The sequence below is a fragment of the Coturnix japonica genome, chromosome 4, assembly GCF_054131305.1.
Source record: "Coturnix japonica strain WE chromosome 4, WE-NBRP24, whole genome shotgun sequence".
Taxonomy (NCBI): Eukaryota; Metazoa; Chordata; class Aves; order Galliformes; family Phasianidae; genus Coturnix; species Coturnix japonica.
The window spans coordinates 49,235,374-49,256,829 of NC_140666.1; the positions used below are offsets into that span (position 1 = coordinate 49,235,374).

General features: G+C 51.6%; 3 protein-coding genes across 3 annotated transcripts; all 3 read right to left on the reverse strand.

Moving 5' to 3' along the window:
- Positions 1 to 7,953: 7,953 nt before the first annotated feature.
- LOC107313329 (ovocleidin-116-like) lies at positions 7,954 to 11,431 on the reverse strand. The gene is made up of 4 exons (XM_085546704.1): positions 11,234 to 11,431; positions 10,341 to 10,388; positions 10,111 to 10,200; positions 7,954 to 10,032 (listed from the first exon to the last, which is right to left on the reverse strand). Exons 1-4 carry the CDS (start codon positions 11,318 to 11,320, stop codon positions 8,074 to 8,076), a joined length of 2,184 nt encoding a protein of 727 aa, XP_085402830.1. The 5' UTR covers positions 11,321 to 11,431; the 3' UTR covers positions 7,954 to 8,073.
- A 577-nt stretch (positions 11,432 to 12,008) lies between these two features.
- On the reverse strand, positions 12,009 to 13,352 carry IBSP (integrin binding sialoprotein). Its single transcript, XM_015861466.3, has 5 exons — positions 13,228 to 13,352; positions 13,084 to 13,149; positions 12,902 to 12,955; positions 12,703 to 12,792; positions 12,009 to 12,627 (listed from the first exon to the last, which is right to left on the reverse strand). The coding sequence occupies exons 1-5, from the start codon at positions 13,330 to 13,332 to the stop codon at positions 12,097 to 12,099; spliced, it is 846 nt and encodes a 281-aa protein (XP_015716952.1). The 5' UTR covers positions 13,333 to 13,352; the 3' UTR covers positions 12,009 to 12,096.
- Positions 13,353 to 15,396: 2,044 nt separating this feature from the next.
- Positions 15,397 to 17,685, reverse strand: DMP1 (dentin matrix acidic phosphoprotein 1). Its single transcript, XM_015861515.3, has 3 exons — positions 17,543 to 17,685; positions 17,391 to 17,426; positions 15,397 to 16,971 (listed from the first exon to the last, which is right to left on the reverse strand). The coding sequence occupies exons 1-3, from the start codon at positions 17,594 to 17,596 to the stop codon at positions 15,757 to 15,759; spliced, it is 1,305 nt and encodes a 434-aa protein (XP_015717001.3). The 5' UTR covers positions 17,597 to 17,685; the 3' UTR covers positions 15,397 to 15,756.
- Between the last annotated feature and the right edge of the window lie 3,771 nt (positions 17,686 to 21,456).

Sequence of the window (21,456 nt, forward strand, 5' to 3'; positions counted from 1 at the left end):
GGGGGTCTGTTCCAGCTGTGCCTTGCCTGGATCTTGCCTGCCTTATCCATGACATGCTGCAAGTCTCACAGAGAATCACAGAATCATTGGAAAAGACCTCTAAGATCACCAACTCCAGTCCCAACCCATCTCTACCATGCTCACTAACCATGTCTCTCAGTGCCACATCCCCACATTTATTGAACACCTCCAGGATCAGTGACTCCATTACTTCCCTGGGCAGCCTGTTCCAGACTCTCTTTCCCTCAGTGTATCTTTGAAATTGCAACGAGGTGTGTCATTAAAGCACAGAAAACCCTTCCATGCAGTCCTAAAGAAGGCAAAGTGTTCTTAACTGTCTTAAAGCTGTTATCTCTCTGCAGTTTTGACCATTGAACCACAGAATGGTTTGAGTTGGAAGGGACCTCAAAGCAAGTTCACCCCAAACCCCTGTCATAGGCTGATTGCCATCCAGCAAGAACTCCATCCAACCTGTCCTTGAACACCTCCAGGGTTAGAGCATTCACAACATATCTGGCTACTGATTTTGCAGCTTTTGAAGGTGTTCACTTTGTGAGGGAATGGCTTAATTTTGCACAAAAGAGATAAACATTGTGTCACAGCCATTGCCACCAGGCATCTTGTACTTGCTTACATTTTGTTGTCTGTTTAGAAACAGCAGGAGAAATAGACCCAAATTTGCTTAGTGTCTGCTCACCAGAAAGTCACGCAGACTTATATAATGATATTTTTTATCTGACAATAGCAACAGCCTGCGTAATCTGCATAATAATGCAAATGAACAGCCTAGGAGGAGATTTGGTCCATTGCTAGCACATCAATAACTGTTCTATGTGTCCAGAAACCCACGTATAGATCCACATGAATGAGGACCATCACAGTTTTATCTTTGGAGCAGTGTGGGACCATTGTTACTTACTACCTCTGGGTTACTTACTACTCTCCAGAGCTTTCAGGAACAGAAATTTCCTGAGGATTTAGGTCTGTTCTGTTGCAGTATCATTAAGGTTGGAAAAGACCACTCAAATCATCTAGTCCAGTCATCTAGCCCATCTATGTCAACTCCCACCACATCTGCATCTTGGTGCTTCTGGAAGGCAGAGCTCTTCCTGAAGCCCCTGAATGCAGACGCAGGCTCCCACCTGCAGGTGGAAATTTTCACTTGAGCATTAGGTAGCATGGGATATGCCCAGAGAAACACACATAGATGCTACTCAATGGCTGCTTCAAAAGGGCAGCCCCCCGGGATGTGGTGTGGCCCCAGGGGGTTGTTTCTGGCTGACAACTGGTGTTTCGGCCTGCTGGGACATGGCAGCACTTCTGAGCACTATTGCCAGAGCTGGAGTGTTGTTTTGCAAGAGCTGAGGAATAACATCCATGTTTTGCAGTAATTCACAAACAGGACGTGAAGTGACACTTACTAAAGAGCTTAATTTTATGCAAGATCAGCTGGTGCACAGATGTAGTAAATTTAGCACTCGTCTCATGTCCCTCATTATGTGGTTATTCATCCTGTAAATTGTTTTGCCCAGCTGAGAAATTCCTGTGCCTTGGCAGGAGGCTGTGCTCCTTGTTCTCCCAGTGATAAGGAACAAGCAGAGCAAAAAGGGGACTTTCACCATTTCCACTTCCTACACTGAAATTCCTACAAATGCTGGAGAACAGGGGAACAGCAGAATCATAGAAAACATAAGGTTGGAGAAGATCTCTAAGGTCATCCAGTTCAACCACCAACCCATCCCCACCATGCCCACTGCCCACATCCCTCAGTGCCACATCCACACAGCTCTTGAACACTTCCAGGGACGGTGGGTCCACCACCTCCCTGGGCAGCCTGTACCAGTGCCTCAGCACTCCTTCTCAGATGCAATTGCTCCTAATATCCAACCTGATCTTCTTTGGAGCTTGGTTCATTGCATTTGGACAAGAAGGAGTGCACCAGATTTTGACTTCTGGGGCTATTGGGGCTTGTAATATGTAATCTGTTGTAGCTAAGAGATGCTTTCCCTTTGATGTTCTGTTAAATCCTGAGCTCTTGTCAAGGGAACTTGTCCTACAGTAGAGCCAAACCCATGCCAGCCCAGTGTGCTTTTGGCCATCCTGCAGCCATCAGCACTCTGGGTGCAGGTCATCCTAGCTCTGGTATTTGCCATGGATCCCACTTAGTACACATGGGGCTGAGCAATTCCAGCTGTGTTCTGGGACGACAGAGCAGCATCCTCAAGAGAGAGCATTGAGTGGAATTCAGCCTCACATACAGATTTGCAGAAGACTGCTTTTTGCACAAAGCTTTGCAAAAAGCATGGTGACTAGTTGTTTCCCAATCCCCTGCCATCTCAGCATCCCCATTTCCTATTCCCATGGCAAAATTTCCTCCTCCAAGAAGAGGCCACACAAATGGAAAGATCTTCATGCTTAGAGCAAGTGTGGAAAGAACAACGTTGCCTTGTTCTACCTTGCGAAATCACTGGAAAGTCACCCGACTACTGTGACACAGAGGCAGCAGAACAGCTTGCAGCCCTTCTTGCACCTTTTGCACCCTTCATGAACCCTGCAGTTACATTTCCATGTGCTCAAGCAGAAGTGAGCACCAAAAATCTTGCTTCCAGCCCCAGAGGTAAGTGTTTGATAGGGCACCCTGTCTCTGGCAAGGGCTGGTGCAGAACAGATGCATTACAATCATTAAAGTTGGAAAGACCACCAAGATTATCTAGTCCAATTGTCAGCCCATTCACACCATGCCCACTAACCATGACCTATCTTCCCTCTTCTTGAACATCTCCAGAGATGGTGACTCCATCACCTCCCTGGGAAGCCTGTGCCAATGTCTCGCCACTCTTTCTAAGAATAAATGTTTCCTGATATCCAACCTGAACATCTCCTCGTGCAACTTGAGGTCATTCCCACTCATCGTGTTGCTGATACCTCGGAGAAGATGATGACTCCCACCATGCTACCACCTTCATTCAGACAGCTACAGAGAGCTATAAGGTCTCCTCTCTGAGGCTCCTCCAGACGGAATAATCCCATTTATCTCAGCTGCTCCCCGTAAGACCCTTATGTGCTCCAAAACCTGTACAGTTCCATTGCCTTTCTCTAAATACATTCCACGGCCTCAGTGTATTTCTTGTAGTGAGAAGCCCACAACTGAACGGAGTACTCAAGATGCATCTTAACCAGAACTTAGCCCAGAGAGACAATCACCTCCCTGCTCCTGCTGGCTGCACTATTTCTAACACAAGCCAGGGTGCTGCTGGCCTTCTTGGCCACCTGGGCACACTGCTGGTTCATGTTCAGTTAAGCACAGACCAACACATGCAGAACCTTTTCATCCATGCAGATCTCCAGTCTCTCTGCCCCAATCCCATAGTAATGTATGGGGTTACTGTGACCAAAACACAGCACACAGCACTTGTTCTTGTTGAAGCTCATACAATTGACTTCAACTCATTGATCCTGCCTGTTCAGATCCCTCCAGAGGCCGTTTCTACCTTCAGGCAGATCAGCTCTTCCTTCCCAACTTGGTATCATCTGCAGTCCCTCAGGGATAATTTGTCTGACTATTAAAAACAGAAGTAAAGAAGGCACTGAGAACCTCAGTCTTTCATCCTCAGTGATACTATGGTCCCCACTACATCCAATAAAAGTGGGAGAGACTCAATGACCTCCTTCTTGCTGTTAATATGTATTCGTACAACCACTTTTCTTTAACAGTAGTGGCCAGATGAAGTTCTTTCCTGGCTTTTACCTTTTTAATTTGACTTGGAGCAGCGCTAGGCAGGATAGCAGCCCACACACCTGCGGCTGCCTGCACACAGGGCCTCTTGTCTGAAGCCTGCTCCTACAGCTCCAGGAGGGCTGAGATATAGCACAGTACTTCTGGGATGAGCTATGACCCCGCCGCTCGACCTGAACACAGACCCAGCCATGGCTGCACACCACAAACCACCTTGCTTTTGTACAAGTTTCATGTTTTTTTGTGAGCGGTTTTCATGACTTCTGCTTCAAGACTGGAGGGGGAAGGATGCAGCCCTGAGTCAGCATGAAAACAAATATCTCCACTGGCTGCTGCGTGCCTTGAGTGGGAGGAAAAACCCAGCCGTGGGCATGGCAGGGGGAAATTAGAGAGCTGGGCACCTGGTCTGGGGAGGAAGCAGCCTGATCTGATTTTGTGGGGGAACCAAACACCAGCAGATTGCATTGAGGCACAGGAAAGTGGCACAGCATGGCTGACAGCATGGCAGCACTGATGCTTTGAGTCCTGGTCCCCTTCTGTGCCTCCCAGCGCCTTTGGAAAGGAGGGTGTTTTGGAGAAGGAAAGAAGATAATCACATCCAGATTTAGGAAATTACATTTTGCACATAATTCATAGTGGCTACCTAGAAAGATTGTTGGTTGAGTTTGCAGCTATAAATTTGGCAGAGTAAATGGCAAACTGTGGTTGGCATATACATGCAAAGGAGGAAGTGAACTGTAGCTATACATTAACTAGAGGGAAGGAGAGCCTAAGAAATTTGGTTAATGAGCAGGCTGGAAAACAAACAGCAAGAAGGGGCAGCCAGCTCTGCAGACACATATATGACATCAGGGATTTGCATTTGGAACACTGGGGTCAATAAATAACAATCCAGAGCTGCAGGTCACTTACTGAGCCTTGCTTATCACCATGAAGTCAGATGACTTCTCCTCATCCATGGAAAATGTGAGCATAGAGGATGACACACAGTTTTGGGAAGAATCTTCCATTCTGTATGGAGAAACCCCATCTGCTAGGCCCAAAATAGCTGATGTTGAAACATGGCTTAAGCTGCAGCCAGGCAATCAACCAGGCAGCAGGAGGCAGGGCTGGGTTGGGAGCAAGGTGATAGCTGTAGGTAGGTACGGCACAGGATCTCCAGGGTAGTGGTCATGGCCCCAAGCTGTCAGAGCTCAAGGAGATTTTGGTCAGTGCCATCAGATACAGGGTTTAGATTTGGGGTGGTGCTGTGTGTAGTCAGGAATTAGACTCATTGGTACTTATGGATCCCTGTCAATTCAGGATATTCTGTGGTTCTATTCCTGTAGCACTGATGTGCTGGGTCACAGGCACAGGTATAGAAACACACACACACAGAGTTAATGTGTGACATCCCCCTCAGTGCACCTAATGAAATTCTGGAGATCTGAGTCATACAGAAGTAATAAAGTAAATGGAAAAAACCAACACTCTGGATGTGTGCGATGCCAGAAATCCTAATGCAAATAACCTGAACTCCCTGCTTGAGGCTTGACATGGGAAGAGGAGGGCTGGATAACTTAGAATTTCCATCAAGGGTAAATACAACTAAAGCCACGTAGCTTCCTGGCAACTATCACAGGAAGATGTTCAAACTTTCATTCTACCTGACGTCTACTTAGAGTGATATTAAAAAAAGAGTTTCAAATCAGTTTTAGCACAGGTCATTTAGATTGGATGTCAGGATGAAATTTTTTATACTAAGGGTGATGAGGCGGTGACACAAGTTGTCCAGAGGGTTGGTGGATGTCCCATCTCTGGATACATTCAGAGTCAGGCTGGATGGGGCTCTGAGCACCTGTAGGTGTCCCTGTTCACTGCAGGGGAGTCAGACTAGGTGGCCTTAAAGGTCCTTTATGACACAAACTATTCTGTGTTAATGTTCATTTTGTCCCTGCATGGGCCCACTTTTGCATTGTTGCTGCACGGGATAAACTGGTCCTTGCTGATCATTCACTTACCAGTCCCAGGAAAGGTTTAAAAAAGGATCACTGGTGCCACATCACTTTGCTCATCAATTGTCAACTCCTGGCTCAGCACCGTCTACACATCAGACATGGCAATGATGCCTGAGAGAAGCTCAAATCTCACCCCTAACCCACAGCTATGCCCATGTTTCTCTTAATGATTTCCCATCAGCTACTACTCTCCAGGAAATCTTGATCTGCACAGAACCTGCCCTAACTAGTGCGGGAGGAGGCGGGGGTGGAGGGGGGGGAAATGGGGCTTTCCAATGCAAACAGCAGGCGGTTGGCTTGTTTGTGTTATTCTTTCGGTGCAGTAATCTCTTGCAGGACAGTCTAGGAAAGCAGAGGAGAAACATGTCTTCTGTGAAATGTAATTAACATGGTGATCTTCCTGTCACAAGGTATAATTGCAAATAGAACCCAAAGCACAAGAATGGGGCTATTTTGAGCTATGGGTTGTACATTTCAAAACACTGCAATGGGTTTGGTCTGTAACACTGAAGAAGGACAGACGTCTCTTTGCCTTCCTGTTTAGGGCAGCGGTCTAGGATGGGCTGCCACAACCTATAATGACAGCTGGCCTGCTGCTCCTTTCTCCCTGTCTATAAATGCAGTTCTCCAAAGAGTAAACATATGCTGCAACATGCGCGTGCTTGTGAGCCTCTGCTGGACATGACAAACCCCGTTCTGATCTCAGGTAGTTGTAAAACCCGCATGCAAACACTGCTCCCCACAGCCCTCACATATACGTGTCTGCATGCTCGGCAATGTGGGATGTTCCAGCAGGATTCTAGAAAACTCAGCCCACAGAGCTGAAAAAACATCCACCACTTCCTATCCTGTTCCCTGTAGGTGCTACAGACATTACAGCTGAATCCCCTGATGTGTATTTCTCACATCCAGGAACCTTTCCAGGAGGAGGCTTTTGCTGAGGATGATGCAGACCAATCTGTGGTATGGGGAGAAAAGAGATGGCAAAATTACCCCCAGATATTCCTGGGGTGATGGGAGGACTGGGGTGGTGGTAGTGGGACTTGGGGCGAAACCAGAAGCAATGGTGGTGGGAGGAGGGTGGAGGGACCTGGGTGGCAGTGGTGATAGTAATGATGATGGGACATGGAGTGTTGGTGGGAGGATCTGGGGTGCTAGTGGGACTCAGGTGCTGGTGGTGGTGGGATATGGGGTGGGTTCTTGAGCAGTGGTGGTGGGACCAGGGAGATGACTGTAAGATCTAAGGTGATAACGGGACCCAAGTGATGGCTGGACAGGGGCTGGAACTTTGGAGCAGTGGTGGTGGTGGTGGTACATGCGATAGAACTTGGAGAGGTGGTGGTAGAACTACAGTGGTGGTGAGAAAGCTGGGTAGTGGAGGAAACCTAGGGTAATAGTGACCCCACCTGCTGCTCATTCCTACTCTTTAAGCCATCGCACTGCAGATCTCCAGACTGGGCTTGCAAACAGGCTGGTGGCCTGGGACAAGGAATAGCTGCTGCCCTTCCAAAAAGCAGGGAAGGGAGTTCCTGGGTGCTAAATAGCTGTGGGGCAGGGCAGTCCTAGGGAACATTTGAGCTCCTTTTGTGTGTGTTGCCTTGGGAAGGAGTGACACCTGACAAAACTGGATGCTTTTGTTGTTGGGGCTGCAGCCAAAAACCACCGCACTTCGTGAGGAAGGTGCTGAGATGCTGAACATCAGTAGCAGTCATTACGGCTTCTGCAGAGTACTGCTGTGGGGATGCTGGGCTTCCCTTCTGCACTGGACGGGACAAGAAACCCTACAGCTCTGCTCCTAACGCCACCTGGTGACAGCTCCCAGCTCAGGGACAACGCTGGGACCAGCGATGGAGTGCGTTACAGCTTCCATAAACCAGGGCTTACCCCAGCATCTGCAGCTCCACTGAGCCAGAGAGCACGTTGTGCCAATGGCAATCGTATTCTGCTGGAACGCCCCGGTAAGCAGCCTTTCCTCGGGAAACTTGGAAGTATTGGAAGGGTTCCTTCCAAGTCAAACAGTTCTATGATTCTATGAAACACACCGCTGTGTGCTTTTATCCCATTCCTAGATGGTGCGTAAGCTGCGGAGCGCTCCCCCACCCAAAGGTTTCCCCACTAGATGGTGCCCAACGCTCATTGGTGGCCATAGCCCGCATGCGGATGTGCTCGGGCTGGGGATAGAATTAGGCAAACGCCAGTGATAGTGACAGAAATGCCTTTATTTCTTCAGAAGCACGGTGAGGCTGGAGGGCTTTTCTCCCCACATCTTTCCTCGGGAACAATGCTACCCTACGCCGCCGAGAGGGTGCTGCGTCACCCTGATGCTTTTGAGGGCACTCCTCAGAAGGACCTTCGGCGGTGGGGATACCCCCTGACCTCGCCATCCTCCTCACCGCTGTTACTGCGGCTGCCCCACTGCCCCTCAGAAGACTGGCTGCTGTCGGCGCTCCAGGAGTCAGCTTGGGCTGCAAGGGGCTGCAGGGGGCCACCCACCCCACTGAGGCCATACAGGGCTCGCTCATGCAGGCGCAGCCGGTCGGCTTGCCTCACCTGCTCCACCTGCCTGGAGCGCTCCAGCTCTGCCAGGCTCCCCATCCTCTGCCCTCCATGCAGGTGGGAAAAGCTTCCTGCCACCATGCTGCCCCTGGTGTGCTGGGTTTGGGGGCTGGTGCTGCCCCACACCCAGGGATCCCTTGGCACATCAGTGGACTTTCCCATGGCATCCCTTTTGTCCCCATTATATACTCTGCTGGGGGCTGGCCTGGCCACCCGTATCACTCCAGGTGCTGGTGCTGCCCCTGGCCAAACCCTGGCCCGGTGGCCCTCTGGGGCCACAATTCCCCCTGCTGTGCTGGGTGCTGGTGCCACCTCTGGTCTCGCTACTTGTCCCAGCCTGGCTGACCCTGGTTGCATCCTGGCTGACCCTGGTTGCATCCTGGCCCTCTGCCTCTCTGGGGTCACTGTTTCCCTCTCCATACTATGTACTGGTGCTACTCCTTGCTGAACCCTGCTCCTATGCCTCTCTGGGGCTTCAGTCTCCATCGTGCTGGGTGCTGATGACACCCCTGGCTGGGTCCTGGCCCCGTGCCCCTCAGGGACCACCATTCCTCCCTCTACATCAGGTGCTGGTGCCACCTCTTGCTGGATCCTAGCCCTCTGTCTCTTTGGACCTGCTGTTCCCACCTCCCTGCTCCCTTCTTGCCCTGCAGTGGCCACCTGGCTCCCTTTCTCAGGTGGTGTGCTCACAGCAGTGCTACAGTCCCCCATAGTCAGCCCTGAGGAGGCTGTGCCTCTGGCACCCTGAGTTGTCATGGTGGCTGGGAGGCTATGCTTCCCCACTGGTCTCTGCCCACTTCTCCCCTTTCCACTTTGGCTGCCGGCTGCTGTGGTGACAGTGGCCTCACCATCAGTGCTCTCCTGAGGGCTAGGGACCTCCAGCTCTTGTCCGCTGTGGTTGGCAGTGGCACCGTCCCCACTGTTTCCTGCAGAAGGGTGGTCCCCAGGCCTGCTGGTGGCACTGTCCCCATGATGCACGGTGGCCATGGAGGTTGATTCCTCAGGGTATCCCTGAGGCCTGGCATTCACCGCCGCAGGGATGACATTGGCCTCGCTGGTAGCACCAGTGCTACCCGCACTGCCGTCATTCTCACCCACTTGGATGTTGGCTCTTCCAATGTAAATCTGCACCTCATCCTTCGGAGAGACATGTGTTTCACCGTCCTGCCCCCGGGTGATGGTGGCAGCATCCACGTAGGGGATGTATGCAAACTCGCCTATGTCTTCCGCATCCACATGGACATCCTCCTTCTTGGTGACAGAGGTGATGGCAGAGTCTCCTGTCACCATGGTGCCTGCTTGCCCTTGGTCAGGCACAGTGGCATGGCTGCTGCCCTCACCCCCAGCCCCTTCGGAATCGGTGGCCCTCTCCCTCCCTGCTGTCACAGCCCCATCCCCTGGTGTAACACCGTTACCACCATTGCCATCTCCATGAGGTTCACCAGGGCGGGTGCTCTGGGGGAGGCCATCTTCACCATTGATGATCTCCCCCAGCAACATTGAACCCATGTCACCGCTGCCTTCCATGCTGGTTGAGGTGGGATACACACTGATGCTGTCACCAGTACTGGGGCGCAGAGCACGGCCTCCCACTTTGCTTACTGGAGTGATGTGGCTGTGGGGCTTGGGGCTGTCCTTGTCCTCTGGCACATGGCTGCTTCCAACACCTTGTCCTAGGGTCTCCCCGTCCACCTTACCCAGCCAGCGGCCATGGATTGTGCCCTGGTGGTCACCTTCTTCTTTCTATAGGGGGATAGGGAGGGTGGGCACAAGGCAGCAGGAACACCCCAGGGTCCCGTGCTGTGCCCCCATCCTGCTCACCTTCACCTGTGTCTGGTTTCTCCTCATGAAGGAGTGCATAAACTTGAAGACGAAGAAGCCATGATTGGTGTTGCAACCTTTCAGCAATATCTTGGGTGAAAAAGAAAATAATTAATTATCTCCTCTCATCCCATCACTTATGTGTGCCCTGACCCCCACGTCTCCATCCCATGGCACTCAAGTCTTGCTTCTCTCCTTTTTCACACCCATTTTAGTGGGATGTGACCTACCTGGTGCTGTCCAGGGCAGTTTCCTCTTGCCCTGGCTGGAGGTGGCACCTGCAGGCAGGAAAGTATCAGCATTAGATGAGTATTCAATGGGGTAATCAATGAAGTAATCAGTGGGGTATATAATGGGGTATCCCAATATGTTAACTGATGTGTTAGTTAATAGAGTATTAGATGGGGTATTTGATAGGTAGTTAAAAGGGTAGTTGATAGAGAAGCTACTGGGATATGTAATGGTTTATTTGATAGGTTAGTTAATGGGGCTGTCAATGGAGTAGTCAATGAGATATTTGATGGGGATAATTAAGGGAGTATTTGGTGGGGTAGTTTGTGGGGTATTTGATGGGGTTATTGATTGGAGTATAGTTTTTTGGTGGAGTAGCCAATGAGATATTTGATGGGGGTGCTCAATGGGTTATTGAATTGGATAGCTAATAGGATATTTGATGGAATATTCCACAGGATGTTATATGGGGTATTTGACTGAGTAGTTAATAAGGTAGCTGGAGTACTAGATGAGATATTCTGTGGAGTATTAGATGGGATATTGAATGGAGTATTCATTGGGATAGTTAATAAAGTAGTTAACGGGATAATTAATGGCATGTTGGATGGCATATATGATGGGACTGTTAATGGGGTAGATAATGGAACATTTTACCAAGTAACTGATGGGGTATTAGATGGGATATTGGATGAACTATTCAATGGGATAGTTAATAGAGTAGTTAATGGGGTGTTCAATGGGATAGTTAATAGGGTAGTTAATGGGGTGTTCAATGGGATAGTTATAGGGGTATTGGACAGAGTAGTTGATGGAGCAGTTAGTGGGGCATTAGATGGCCTATTCAATGGGGCATTGGAAGGGGCATTCCCGGAGGCAGTGCTATACTCACGGGTGTGGGCAGCACGGTGCCCAGCAGGCAGAGGCAGAGGCAGAAGAAGACTGCGCGCATCCTGGCTGGCTCCTGGGGGCACAGCATGACCCGCTGTGAGGTGCAGCCCTGTGGTGAAGCCTGGGGGAGGGGGTTACCTGTGCTGCTTGGAGCCCAGTTCCACAGGCGATGCTGGGGGCTCTGCACCCTGAGCTGAAATTTAAAGTTGCCCAGGGGTGCCCAGAGCCAATCAGCTCCAGCCCAGGGCCATTTGTCAAGGTCCGCGGGTGCCGGGGGGGAGTAATTTCCATCTAAAAATGTGCCTGTGGTGGCAGGCAGCTATCAAATGTTCCACCTGGCCGCACAAACAGAAAGCATGATGTATAAATATCTGCACTGGGGCCACAATTGCCTGATAATTAGTGCGGCGCCCAGCCAGCCCTGCTGCCGTGGGGACAGGGCCATGGGAATGCCAGGGCTGACGTGGGGACCAGGCCCTGATGTTGGCAGCCACCCCAGGGCCTTATCGGAGCATTTGTGGTTGTGGGGCTGGGCAGGGTGCAACATTGTGAGGTTATTGCCTGAGTATTGCCTTGCCTCCACCATTAGATGCTGCATTTATCCCACCATGCCCCGAAACACTTTTTGGGAAGGGACCACATTGAGGGGTCATCTTCCACTGGCTGGAAGAAGGCAATGTGCAAAGTCCACACCCCAAGCAAGCGTAACCCCACGGCTTGTAGGGATCCCCAAGACGCACACAACATATGGTCAGAAGCAAACCAAGCCTTGTGCATGAGCTCCACTTGTTGCTTTATTGAGTTTCTGCGATACATGGATGACAGTACTCAGGCCAGGGCGGTGTTGTGCATTCCACCACTCACTCACTGGCTATAGTAGTAATCCTGCCCATAGATGTCATAGCCATGCCCCTTGTAGTAGCCGTACTCATCCTCATAGTTGCGGTAGGTGTCCCCACGTGGTGGCCCTTCCTGGTCCCCATAGCTGCCCTCAGTGGGACCTTCATCCCCGCGGGCTCCCGCTGTCACCTCGTACTCCCACTGCTCCCCAGCTGTAGTGGCCTCAAAGCGCTGATCATCACCCAGTGTGGTTGCTTCATCTTGCGCAGTGGTGGCAGCAGCAGCGGTGGCAGCAGCGGTGGTGGCTTCAGCTTCCTCCTCCTCTTCTTCCTCTCCCTCCTCCTCCTCCTCCTCCTCCTCCTCTTCCTCTTCCTCGGCTGCCGCAGTGCTGTTCCCACGGGGTGTCTCTGCTGTGGTGTTGGTGCTGGTCCCATTGACACTGACATCCTGCTCCTCTACCTCTTCTTCTTCCTCCTCTTCCTCTTCCTCCTCTTCCTCATCACTGTCCTCATCTCCTGAATCACCCTGTGTCCCCTTCTGGCCCCCTTTGCAGCCCTGCAGCACACAGGGAGAGGGCAGTAAATAACCCGGATCAGTCACACCTCAGGGTTCTGAATTCAGAGAGCTCACCTGATGGGTGGACGCAGCCTCACCCCCTGGCCCCACATCCCCAGGGGTCAGCCCCTCACCTGCTGCCTGAGTACCTGCATGGGACGGTGCCTGTGGAGTGAGGAGGAGACACGACAGGGGACTCACACTCATCCAAAAATCTGTGGGATGGCTCAGATGCAAGTCCCTGAGTTTCTACATGCTGGAGGCCCATACTCACCCCCCCTTCCTCCTCCTCCTCTGAGCCGTCCCCCTCTTCCGAGGAGTCACTGCCCTGTGTGAAGGGAGAGCAGAGCCATTGCCATCAGTATCATGGGCATCGCAGCCTTAGCCCAGCAGAGGCTTGCTGGAGCAATATCCCTGCACATGAGACTGGGGACCCACGGAACCCGACGGACCCACCTTGTAGCGATGCAGCGGCGGGTAGGCGTAGCGGTACAGATAGTACCGGTGCCGGCTCTTCAGCACCTGCCAGGAGAGGGAGGGAGTCAGCCCCACAGCTTAGGGGGACTACAATGCTCCAGCGCCGTCGTGGCACAACCCTACCGCATTCTCCTCCGAGTCACCAGCCCGGGCTCTGCGCAGCCAGCTCCTCACTGAGAAGGCGGAGGCGGTGGCCAGCAGGCAGGCGAGCAGCAGCGCTGTCCTCATGGTGCCACTGGGCCAGCACTGATTTCTTGTGGCCGCTGCCCTGTGGGTTATAAGGCAGCCGCGGGGCCCCCCCGCCACAGCCCATCACCGCCCTGCCCTGGCTCTGCCCGCCCAGAAAACCCCCAAATTTTCAAGTGCCCCGCTGCCAGGAGGGATGCGCCACAGCACTTAATTGAGGGTCTGGCCAAGGCTGGAGGGTATAATAATGTGCTGGGCCTTGGTTAAAATAAATATTGGGAAATCTGGTTTGGGGGTTGTTTTGTTTTTCTTTTTTTTTCTTTTTCTTTCTTTTTTTTTGCTGCCTCCCTTTTTGGGAAATTCTGCCACTGTAAAGCAACCCAAAAAAGAAGAAAGAGTGATCTCACCACAGTCCCTTGGGTTGAAAGCATTGATGGAGAACAGGCTGAGAATGTGAGAGGAGGAGACTGCCTGGAGATGTCCCTTTATGCAACATGAGGAAGAGACCACATGGGACAGAGCCACCACAGTGAGACCACCACACGGTCCCAACCTCCCATGGGGTGACATGGGCTGGGGACGCGGTGCTTCCCGTCAGTGCAAGTCAGACCACGCTAATTTCTGTCCTCACCTCCATAGCCACATCAGCTGGTTTTGGGGAACAGCTCATGCCGTTCCCACATCTGAGTGGGGCAGAGAGGTCCCTGTGGCCACCCAGAGGTCCAGTGGCCCTCGTGCCCCCAGTTGGCCACCCTGTCCCCATCCCCAAAGGCGCAGCAGTCATAATTACAGGGGACGCACAGGGCTGGCCACGGCTTTCAGCCAACACCAGCTCAGGCCAGGAAAAGCCACAGAGAAAAAAAAAAAAGAAAAAATTAAAAATAAAAGGAAATATCAAAAAAAGCAATGTGGTTTTCCAGCGCCAACACTGCAGTCGCTGCTAAAGAGGTGAAAAATGTGGTGCTTGGAGGGCAAAATGGAGATGGGCATCAACAGTGGAGATGGGGATGGGGACAGGCAAAGCTTGCTGAGGTCGGAGACTAAATTTAATTGGAGAGTGCTGCCAGGGGTGATTTTTAATGTAATTAGAGGGACACTGGTTTAAAAAAAGAACTTTGACTCTAAAAGAGCTGATTTCACCCAAGATCCCTAAAAAAAGCTGGGGCATAATGACCGCATACCCAGTGCCTATTTTAGCTGGCAGGGCAGAGTGAGGGCTGGCACCAGCCAGCCCCATGTCCCTGTGGTGCCACACATGGGGCTCGGCCCCACAGAGCGCAACTCAACACCTGCAGGCTCCACAATGGGCTCATTAGGGCATGTGATGACGAACGCAGGGCCCCCCAGGAGAAGGAGAAGGAGGAGGAAGGTGAGGGGGGCACCCTGTGCTCTGCCCCATGGAGCCATGCCCCATCCAGGTGCTGCCCAGCACGTTGCAGTGTGCGGTGGGTATTTTTGCAGCTTGCTGAGGCGGTGCCATCTCCCTGCAGCTATGCTGGCAGGAAACCTCAGCACCAAAAATAAGCACAGCAAACACAGGCAGGAGCTCACGGTGCTTGGCGTCATGGTGCACCTAAATGCATCAGCCTTAGGTATGAGCATCTGACCTGGCTCCTTGCATCAGCTCAATCTGTGCTTCATGCCATTTCCCACACTATGTGGCAGGAAGACAGGTGAAGGGAATTAATGCTAGGTGCAGTTCTGCTGTAGATCCAGATTCAGCAGCAACATGGAGCTGCAAGGTGTGCACAAGGAGCTGGGCACCAGCATGTCAGGAGAGTGTTTTTACCAAGAGGTGTTTGGAAGTTCATGCACTGCAATGGACTTTGTGCACAGTAAATAGACTTGGCATATTGTAGGGGCTATGCTGTGCTGCAGCAGATCCCACACACAGGAGAGACATGGCTCAGTACCGGCTCTCAGCTAACAGTGGGCTGGTGTGGGCACAGCTCTGCTCCAGATTCAGCTCTGGTACACAGAAACCTGATTTCAGACATGGAGCCAAAGCGGTGCCTCTCTCCAGCTGTGCACCAAAAGCGCTGTTTGTGTCCCCTCTGCCCAGCCCTGACCCCAACACAGAGAGAAGCAGCAGCAGAGCTGCAGCGCTGGGGTCTGATGGTTTTAATGTGAATCAAGGACGTACACAGGATACATTTCAGCATGGAGAGATAAGTGCCGTGGACATAAAGAGGTTACAATAGAAGACTTTCTGTACATTTCTTACAAAATATTACATACACCCCCCCCCCAGCATGGTGCAGTGTGTGCCGGTGCGATGCCATGTACGACTCCCAGCAGCAAGGGCAAGGAGAGAGCAGTGGGATGTCCCCACCTGCAGGTCAGGACTTGGGATTCCCCACAGCCGGCCCCACCACTCACTGCCCACATGGCCAGCCCTCACCCTGTCTGTCTGCAGAAGCAGAGGCTGACCTGACTCCACCACAAACAAATGACGCAGCAGTGCCATCAGTACCCATCCTGGCAGTCGTTGTCATCGAGCTCGGCAGCCTGCTTCCTGTGGTAGGCACCTGGCCGCCGCCTACGGTGTGTCAGGCTGCGCAGTGAGCTGGCATCCCCACGGCTGGTAGCCTCCTGGGAGTGCTCATCATCATCATCATCATCATCATCATCCTCTTCTGGGGATGCACTGTTGGTGCTCTCTGTGGATGTGCTCTCTTCGCTCACTGCCCTGTCCTGCTCACCATCACTGTCCTCCTGGCTGCCCTCTGGGGATGAGCTCTGGCTCTCAGTTGATTCACTTGGAGCATCCTCATCAGGCTTGGAGATGTCTTCCTCTGTCTCTAAGCTGTCCTCTTTGGACCTGCTCTGCTCCTCCTCGGTATCAAGGTTTGACACCGCACTTCTGTCCTCTGCGGATGCCCTCTCCTCCCTGCTGCTGCGTTCCTGGGATGCACTCACTGCCTCTTCTGAGCCATCCTCTGCAGACTCCTCATCTGATGCCTCCTGTGATGGGCTGTCCTCATTCTCCTGGGATGGGCTGTCCCCATCCTCTTGGGATGGGCTGTCTTCATCTTCCCTGGAAGGACTGTCCCCATCCTCCTGGGATGGGCTGTCCCCATCCTCCCTGGACCCGCTATCCTCGCTGGACTTGCTGGCCTCGCTGTTCTCCTGTGAGTGACTCTTTTCCTCACTGTCTTCTATGGAGTTGGTGTCCTCAGTCTCTGGGGAGTGGCTGTCTTCATCCTCCCAGGGGCTGCCACGGTTCCTGCCACCCAGGCTGTCAAAGACGGAGGGGTCGTCACCCTGCATGCCTTCACTGCCCAACCCAATGCTCTCCTCATCATCCTCCTGGCTGCTGCTGCTGCCTCCTCCCCACCTGGAGCCACCACGGTATCGGATGTGGCGGCGTGGGGCCATCGCACTCTCACTGCTGCTGCTGCTGCTACTGTCACCATGTCCTCCAATGTCCCCAGTGCCATAAGCAGGCCCTGCACCCTCTTCCTTATCCTCATCAAAGGTGTCGTCCCCGCTGTCATCCTCCTCATCTCCAGGCCAGTCAGGCAGCCCGTTGTGTTCAGCGAGGTCTCGCTCCACATGGTTCCCAATGGCTATGTCCGCATCACTGGTCTCCCATGGCCCCAAGTTGGCACGGAGGCGTCCATGGTCTTCATCACCCAGGACAGGACCCAGCGCATTTGCCACATCCCCTGGTGCTGCATCCTGTGGACAACACAGCATGTTGGGTGCCCAAGCATCACTGCATCCCTGCTGCTCCCAACCACAGCCCCACAGTGCTTCCCAGCTCACCCCTTGAGCTAGGATGATGGGAGGACAAGGCAGAGGGACAGTCCTTCTTGGCCATAGGCAGACATGACTTTGGTCTTTCAAAACATGTCATCTCGCAAAGATACAAGTATAAGGAGGCTCTGAGCTCAGGGAAGCCCAGACCACAGCAGTTTGGAGCACAGAAACTCCTTTTTTTTAGCATGAGAACAGCATAGCATATCAGGTTAGCAGAGATGGCATGAACTTCATCTCTAATGGCCCAAAGCAGTGGGCAAAGCTCCCAGACCCACAGCATTGCTCCCCATCAGCATCCCATAAATGACACCCTACAGCCACGGAGCACACCACCTTACCTCAGGCTCTTGGGACGCAGAGAGATGGCCAGGCACCTACACACAAAGAGAAAACCTTGGGTCAGGTTGGGGCAGAACCAGCAGGTCTGAGAGAATAGCCAGCTGGATTTGGAGCAGAACCAGCCAGTTTCAGGGCTGTGCTGGGTACTTACAGGGTGGGCACGGGCTGCAGCCCACAGCAGCAATATCAGCAGCACAGCCTTCATCCTGCAGCTGAAGTGTAGAAGCGTGTGGTGCTCGTGCTGCCCTCCCGGCACGGCTGCCTGGCATTTAACTGCTGCCCGGGGCCATGGGCAGCCAATGGCACTGGGGCCAGGCGCGGAGGTGTCAGCGGGAAACAGCCTCCCACGCTTCCTCCGGCGGGACGCCAGCCCCAAAAACAGCTGCTGGTGGGGGGGGGGGGGAAGGAGGGTGTTGAGCAGCTGGCCCGGCCCTGTGTTTTCCTTGCTAAATTTACCCCCTCAGTGCACACTTCCAGGCATGACGTGCAGGAAATGGGGCACCCACGCTGGACCCCGGCCCTCGGATGTATAGTATGGGGCAGGGGGAGGGAACAGCGATAGGCAAACATCCTTATGCGCATACAGTGTTTGAATGTACCAACGGATGGATACATCCAGCAGTCACTCCAGGGTCCCTTGGGGCAAGAGACTGGGACTGGGACCGGGACCAGGACCATGCCAGTGCCCCTGCAGTGTTATGTGCCACTGTCTGTATCTCACCATCAAACCCCTCCTCCTCCTCCTCTGTCTCATCCTGCAGATTAGGTGGGATGTGTTTTCCTCTTGACCTGGGACCAAATTATACCCCTGGCCCGCACAAGATGTGAGCATATATCACCAGACTTATTTTAGGTGCCTCGAACAATTACCACCTGCTGTTGTTTGGCTCTTGGAGTCTGGCCTGCATCTAACTCAACCCCTGAAGACCCGGCGCCAGTGAACCCATAAACAGGCAGTGCACAGCCAAACCCCTGGGAAACAGAACACAGCTCAAAATTGGACTAAAACACCCCAAATTCCAGGCACAGACTGCAGCATCTCTGTCCCCAGGATGGAGATACCTGAAAGGCAGTGACAGTCATCACCGAGCTCTGCCATCATCATGCTCCAGCTAAATGCATTGCTGTAGTTGGGCAGAAGCATGGCCACAGTCCCACCCTCGCACCTTGGATGGGAGGTAAGCAGCAGTGTGCCCACCTGCAGCAGGTGATGGCCATCTGCTCCCCAAAAAAGGGGTGCAACTAGAATCATAGAACCATTAAGGTTGGAGAAGACCTCTCAGATCACCAAGTCCAACCACCAACCCATCCCCACCATGCCCAATGAACACATCCCTCAGTGCCACATCTCCACAGTTCTTAGTCACCTCCAGAAATGGCAGCTCCATCACTTCCTTGGACCCTGAATCCTGAGCTTTGAGTGTCAGAGGAACAAAAGAAATGCAAATGCAGTGAATGAAAGAGCAGCTGGAAATGCTGTTCCAGGCAGCCACCTCTGAGCATCTTGACCACATGCACTGATCCAACCCCGGCCCCTGGGCTGGTAGTCATGTTTCTGTTCGTGCCGGCTGCCTCACATCACCTCTGGGGGCCACGGGGTCCAGGCATAGTGACACTACACACATTGTGCTTCACTGGACGGAAATGGTCACCAAAAAGTGCTTTATGCATAATATTGTGCATTACACTTCTCCAAAGGTCTCATTAATGCAAACACACACCTCAGTGCCAAAGCACTTCGTGACATCTCACATCTACTGAGTTAATATAGCTCAGAAACTTTCAGGTTACATCCGTATCTACCTGGTGCTGGCTGACCCACCCTTCCTGTTCTTGGTTTTGTTTTGCTTTTTTTTTTTCACTCGTCTTTTTAAGAATTCACAAGAGCATTACATACAGAGCATTAGTTGAGTCAGTCTGGCCGAGGGGCAAAAAATAGCCATTTCTCTGTCTGCACTTTAAAATAGCTCCTCCCCAACGGGAGTTGAATGTTCCCGGGCTGGCAGGGATGTTTATTTCTCTCCCTCTTTTTTAAACTTTTAATTTCAGCTTGCGTAGGCAATGTGGTCAAACACGACACAGCCCAGCACTGCGGCTCAGGGGCGACGGGCTCAAGTCTCTAATACAGAGAGTGCAGCACACCCTGGAGGACCAGCACCCGATTTAGCAGTCACATACAGGCAGCAGCGGCAGCGTCGGAGCCACTTCCCTCACATCACCTCCATACGTTGGGGTGGATGTGAGTCCTGGCTGCTGGTCTTTCTCATCTCCCATCAGGAAAATCACAACACAAACACAGCTAAAACAGGTTTATTTGAGACTGATAAAGAAAAAAAAAAGAGCAATGATTGGTTTTGGCAAAGTTCCCCCTTGGACTGGCTTTGTGCTATGCAGATAAGGCACAGATCAGCGCTACAAGGAGGGATGAGCTCAAGGAATTCATGTGGCCACAGCCAGGAATTCCTTCATTTATTTTAATAAGGAATAACAAGGGGATGGTGGGATGCTGGAATAAGATGAACCTTGAAAGCATCTCGTCTGTATGGCTCTACCTTGGTTGCAGAAATGTAGAAGCGGAGCCCTTGAAGTAATGGACTTAAAAACCCTCTTCTTTTTTATCCTTATTTTTTTAATCTTATTCTGCATGTGTTTGTTTTCATTTCCCTTTTAATGAGATGCCACATTTTGTTGATGTTTTTCCCCTCGCTGAATTCATAGGGGATAGCTCAGCTAGAAAATACTCGTCGTCAGCTCATACGCATTCATTGTCACACTCCATCCGAGTGCTCATTTAGACAGGGCACAGGACGGTGCCGTCCCTAATTAAGAAGTGTAAGTTTTCAACTTCAGAAAGCCATGAGAGCACTCATTCACATTGTAAAACTTCCAGTCTGAGTTTGGGATGCCCTCAGGAAGCATTTGAATTTTCATTCCTTGGGGATAAAATGGGCAGATGGAATCAAGTACTCATTTAAGTTGGTACAGAGGAGAAAATTTAACCCCGTGAGACAATCAGGCATAGAAACTAGCATTATACAGTCCCTGTAATTACCACTGCAATTATGCTCAGTGCTCCATCAGCACCGTCTGGCTGAATATAGACTCAGGCCCCCAGCAAGGGCTGGAGGAGGCACATCAGACTCCAAATGCTTTCACACCCTTTCTTCCCCTTCACTAGATTGTTAAGAAAGAAAAAGGGGGGAAAAAAAAGGCATAGACACATAAGTAGATTATTATGGATACAACCACAGGTGTATTTACACAGTTTCTTTCTGTATTCTAAAGACCACCTGAATTTCAAGGTGTCTGTATTATTCCTAATGCAGTGTAAAGGAAATCTGACAGAAAAGTCAGTTCTTTGACTTTCTTTATTTCAGAACCAGAACAGGCACTGAGGTTGTATTACACTTGACATACAGGAAACCTGTGAATCCATCCCACGCACCTGGTATGCAAATGGTGGCTCAACACCACTCCCTTGTGGGCACAGGTCTGAAAGTCTAGCACTGCACTAAGCACACAGATGAGCACAGCTCCAATAACAACAAACCTGTCCTTGCAGTTGCTCCTGCCTGGCAATGCAGCACTTGACAGCTGTGTTACTAAGACAAGCTTCCTCCAGCTCATCCTCCTCTTATTTTGCTGATCTTCATTCACTTAGCGTTCAGTCACAAATATACAGGCATTATAAAGCATCTTTCCACTGACATGGCTTCTGGGCCCACAGGCAACAAGCGCAGCCCTGAAACACAAAATGATGCCAAAGCAGAGATGCAGAGCATGGGGACCACTGGTATAACATAGGTATGCAATGAGGTCTTGACCTTCTACTGTCAAACCACTATCAATACTGTCACAAACCTTACCATCTGTCACCTCCCCTTCAGACACACTAACATCCAATCCATCGTCCCACGTCAAATACAGGTGGGGACAGGATATAATTATTCAGTTTCCAAGTGATATCATCAAATGAGTCACAAGAGTAATTTTGAGGTTGTAGTCTTCCAGGGAAGCAGCTACTCAGCTTCTTTACCCACCTATATTTTACCATGACAGCACAGT

Coding starts and splice junctions, on each gene's coding strand:
- LOC107313329 (XM_085546704.1), bottom strand. CDS start 11,320: ATGCTGTGCCCCCAGGAGCCAGCCAGGATGCGCGCAGTCTTCTTCTGC. Junction 10,389..11,233: donor GCACCGTGCTGCCCACACCC/GTGAGTATAGCA, acceptor TCCTGCCTGCAG/GTGCCACCTCCAGCCAGGGC. Junction 10,201..10,340: donor ACTGCCCTGGACAGCACCAG/GTAGGTCACATC, acceptor TTTTCACCCAAG/ATATTGCTGAAAGGTTGCAA.
- IBSP (XM_015861466.3), bottom strand. CDS start 13,332: ATGAGGACAGCGCTGCTGCTCGCCTGCCTGCTGGCCACCGCCTCCGCC. Junction 13,150..13,227: donor GTGACTCGGAGGAGAATGCG/GTAGGGTTGTGC, acceptor CTCTCCTGGCAG/GTGCTGAAGAGCCGGCACCG. Junction 12,793..12,901: donor AGGAGGAGGAGGAAGGGGGG/GTGAGTATGGGC, acceptor CTCACTCCACAG/GCACCGTCCCATGCAGGTAC.
- DMP1 (XM_015861515.3), bottom strand. CDS start 17,596: ATGAAGGCTGTGCTGCTGATATTGCTGCTGTGGGCTGCAGCCCGTGCC. Junction 17,427..17,542: donor CTGCAGCCCGTGCCCACCCT/GTAAGTACCCAG, acceptor CTTTGTGTGTAG/GTGCCTGGCCATCTCTCTGC. Junction 16,972..17,390: donor CTGCGTCCCAAGAGCCTGAG/GTAAGGTGGTGT, acceptor TGTTGTCCACAG/GATGCAGCACCAGGGGATGT.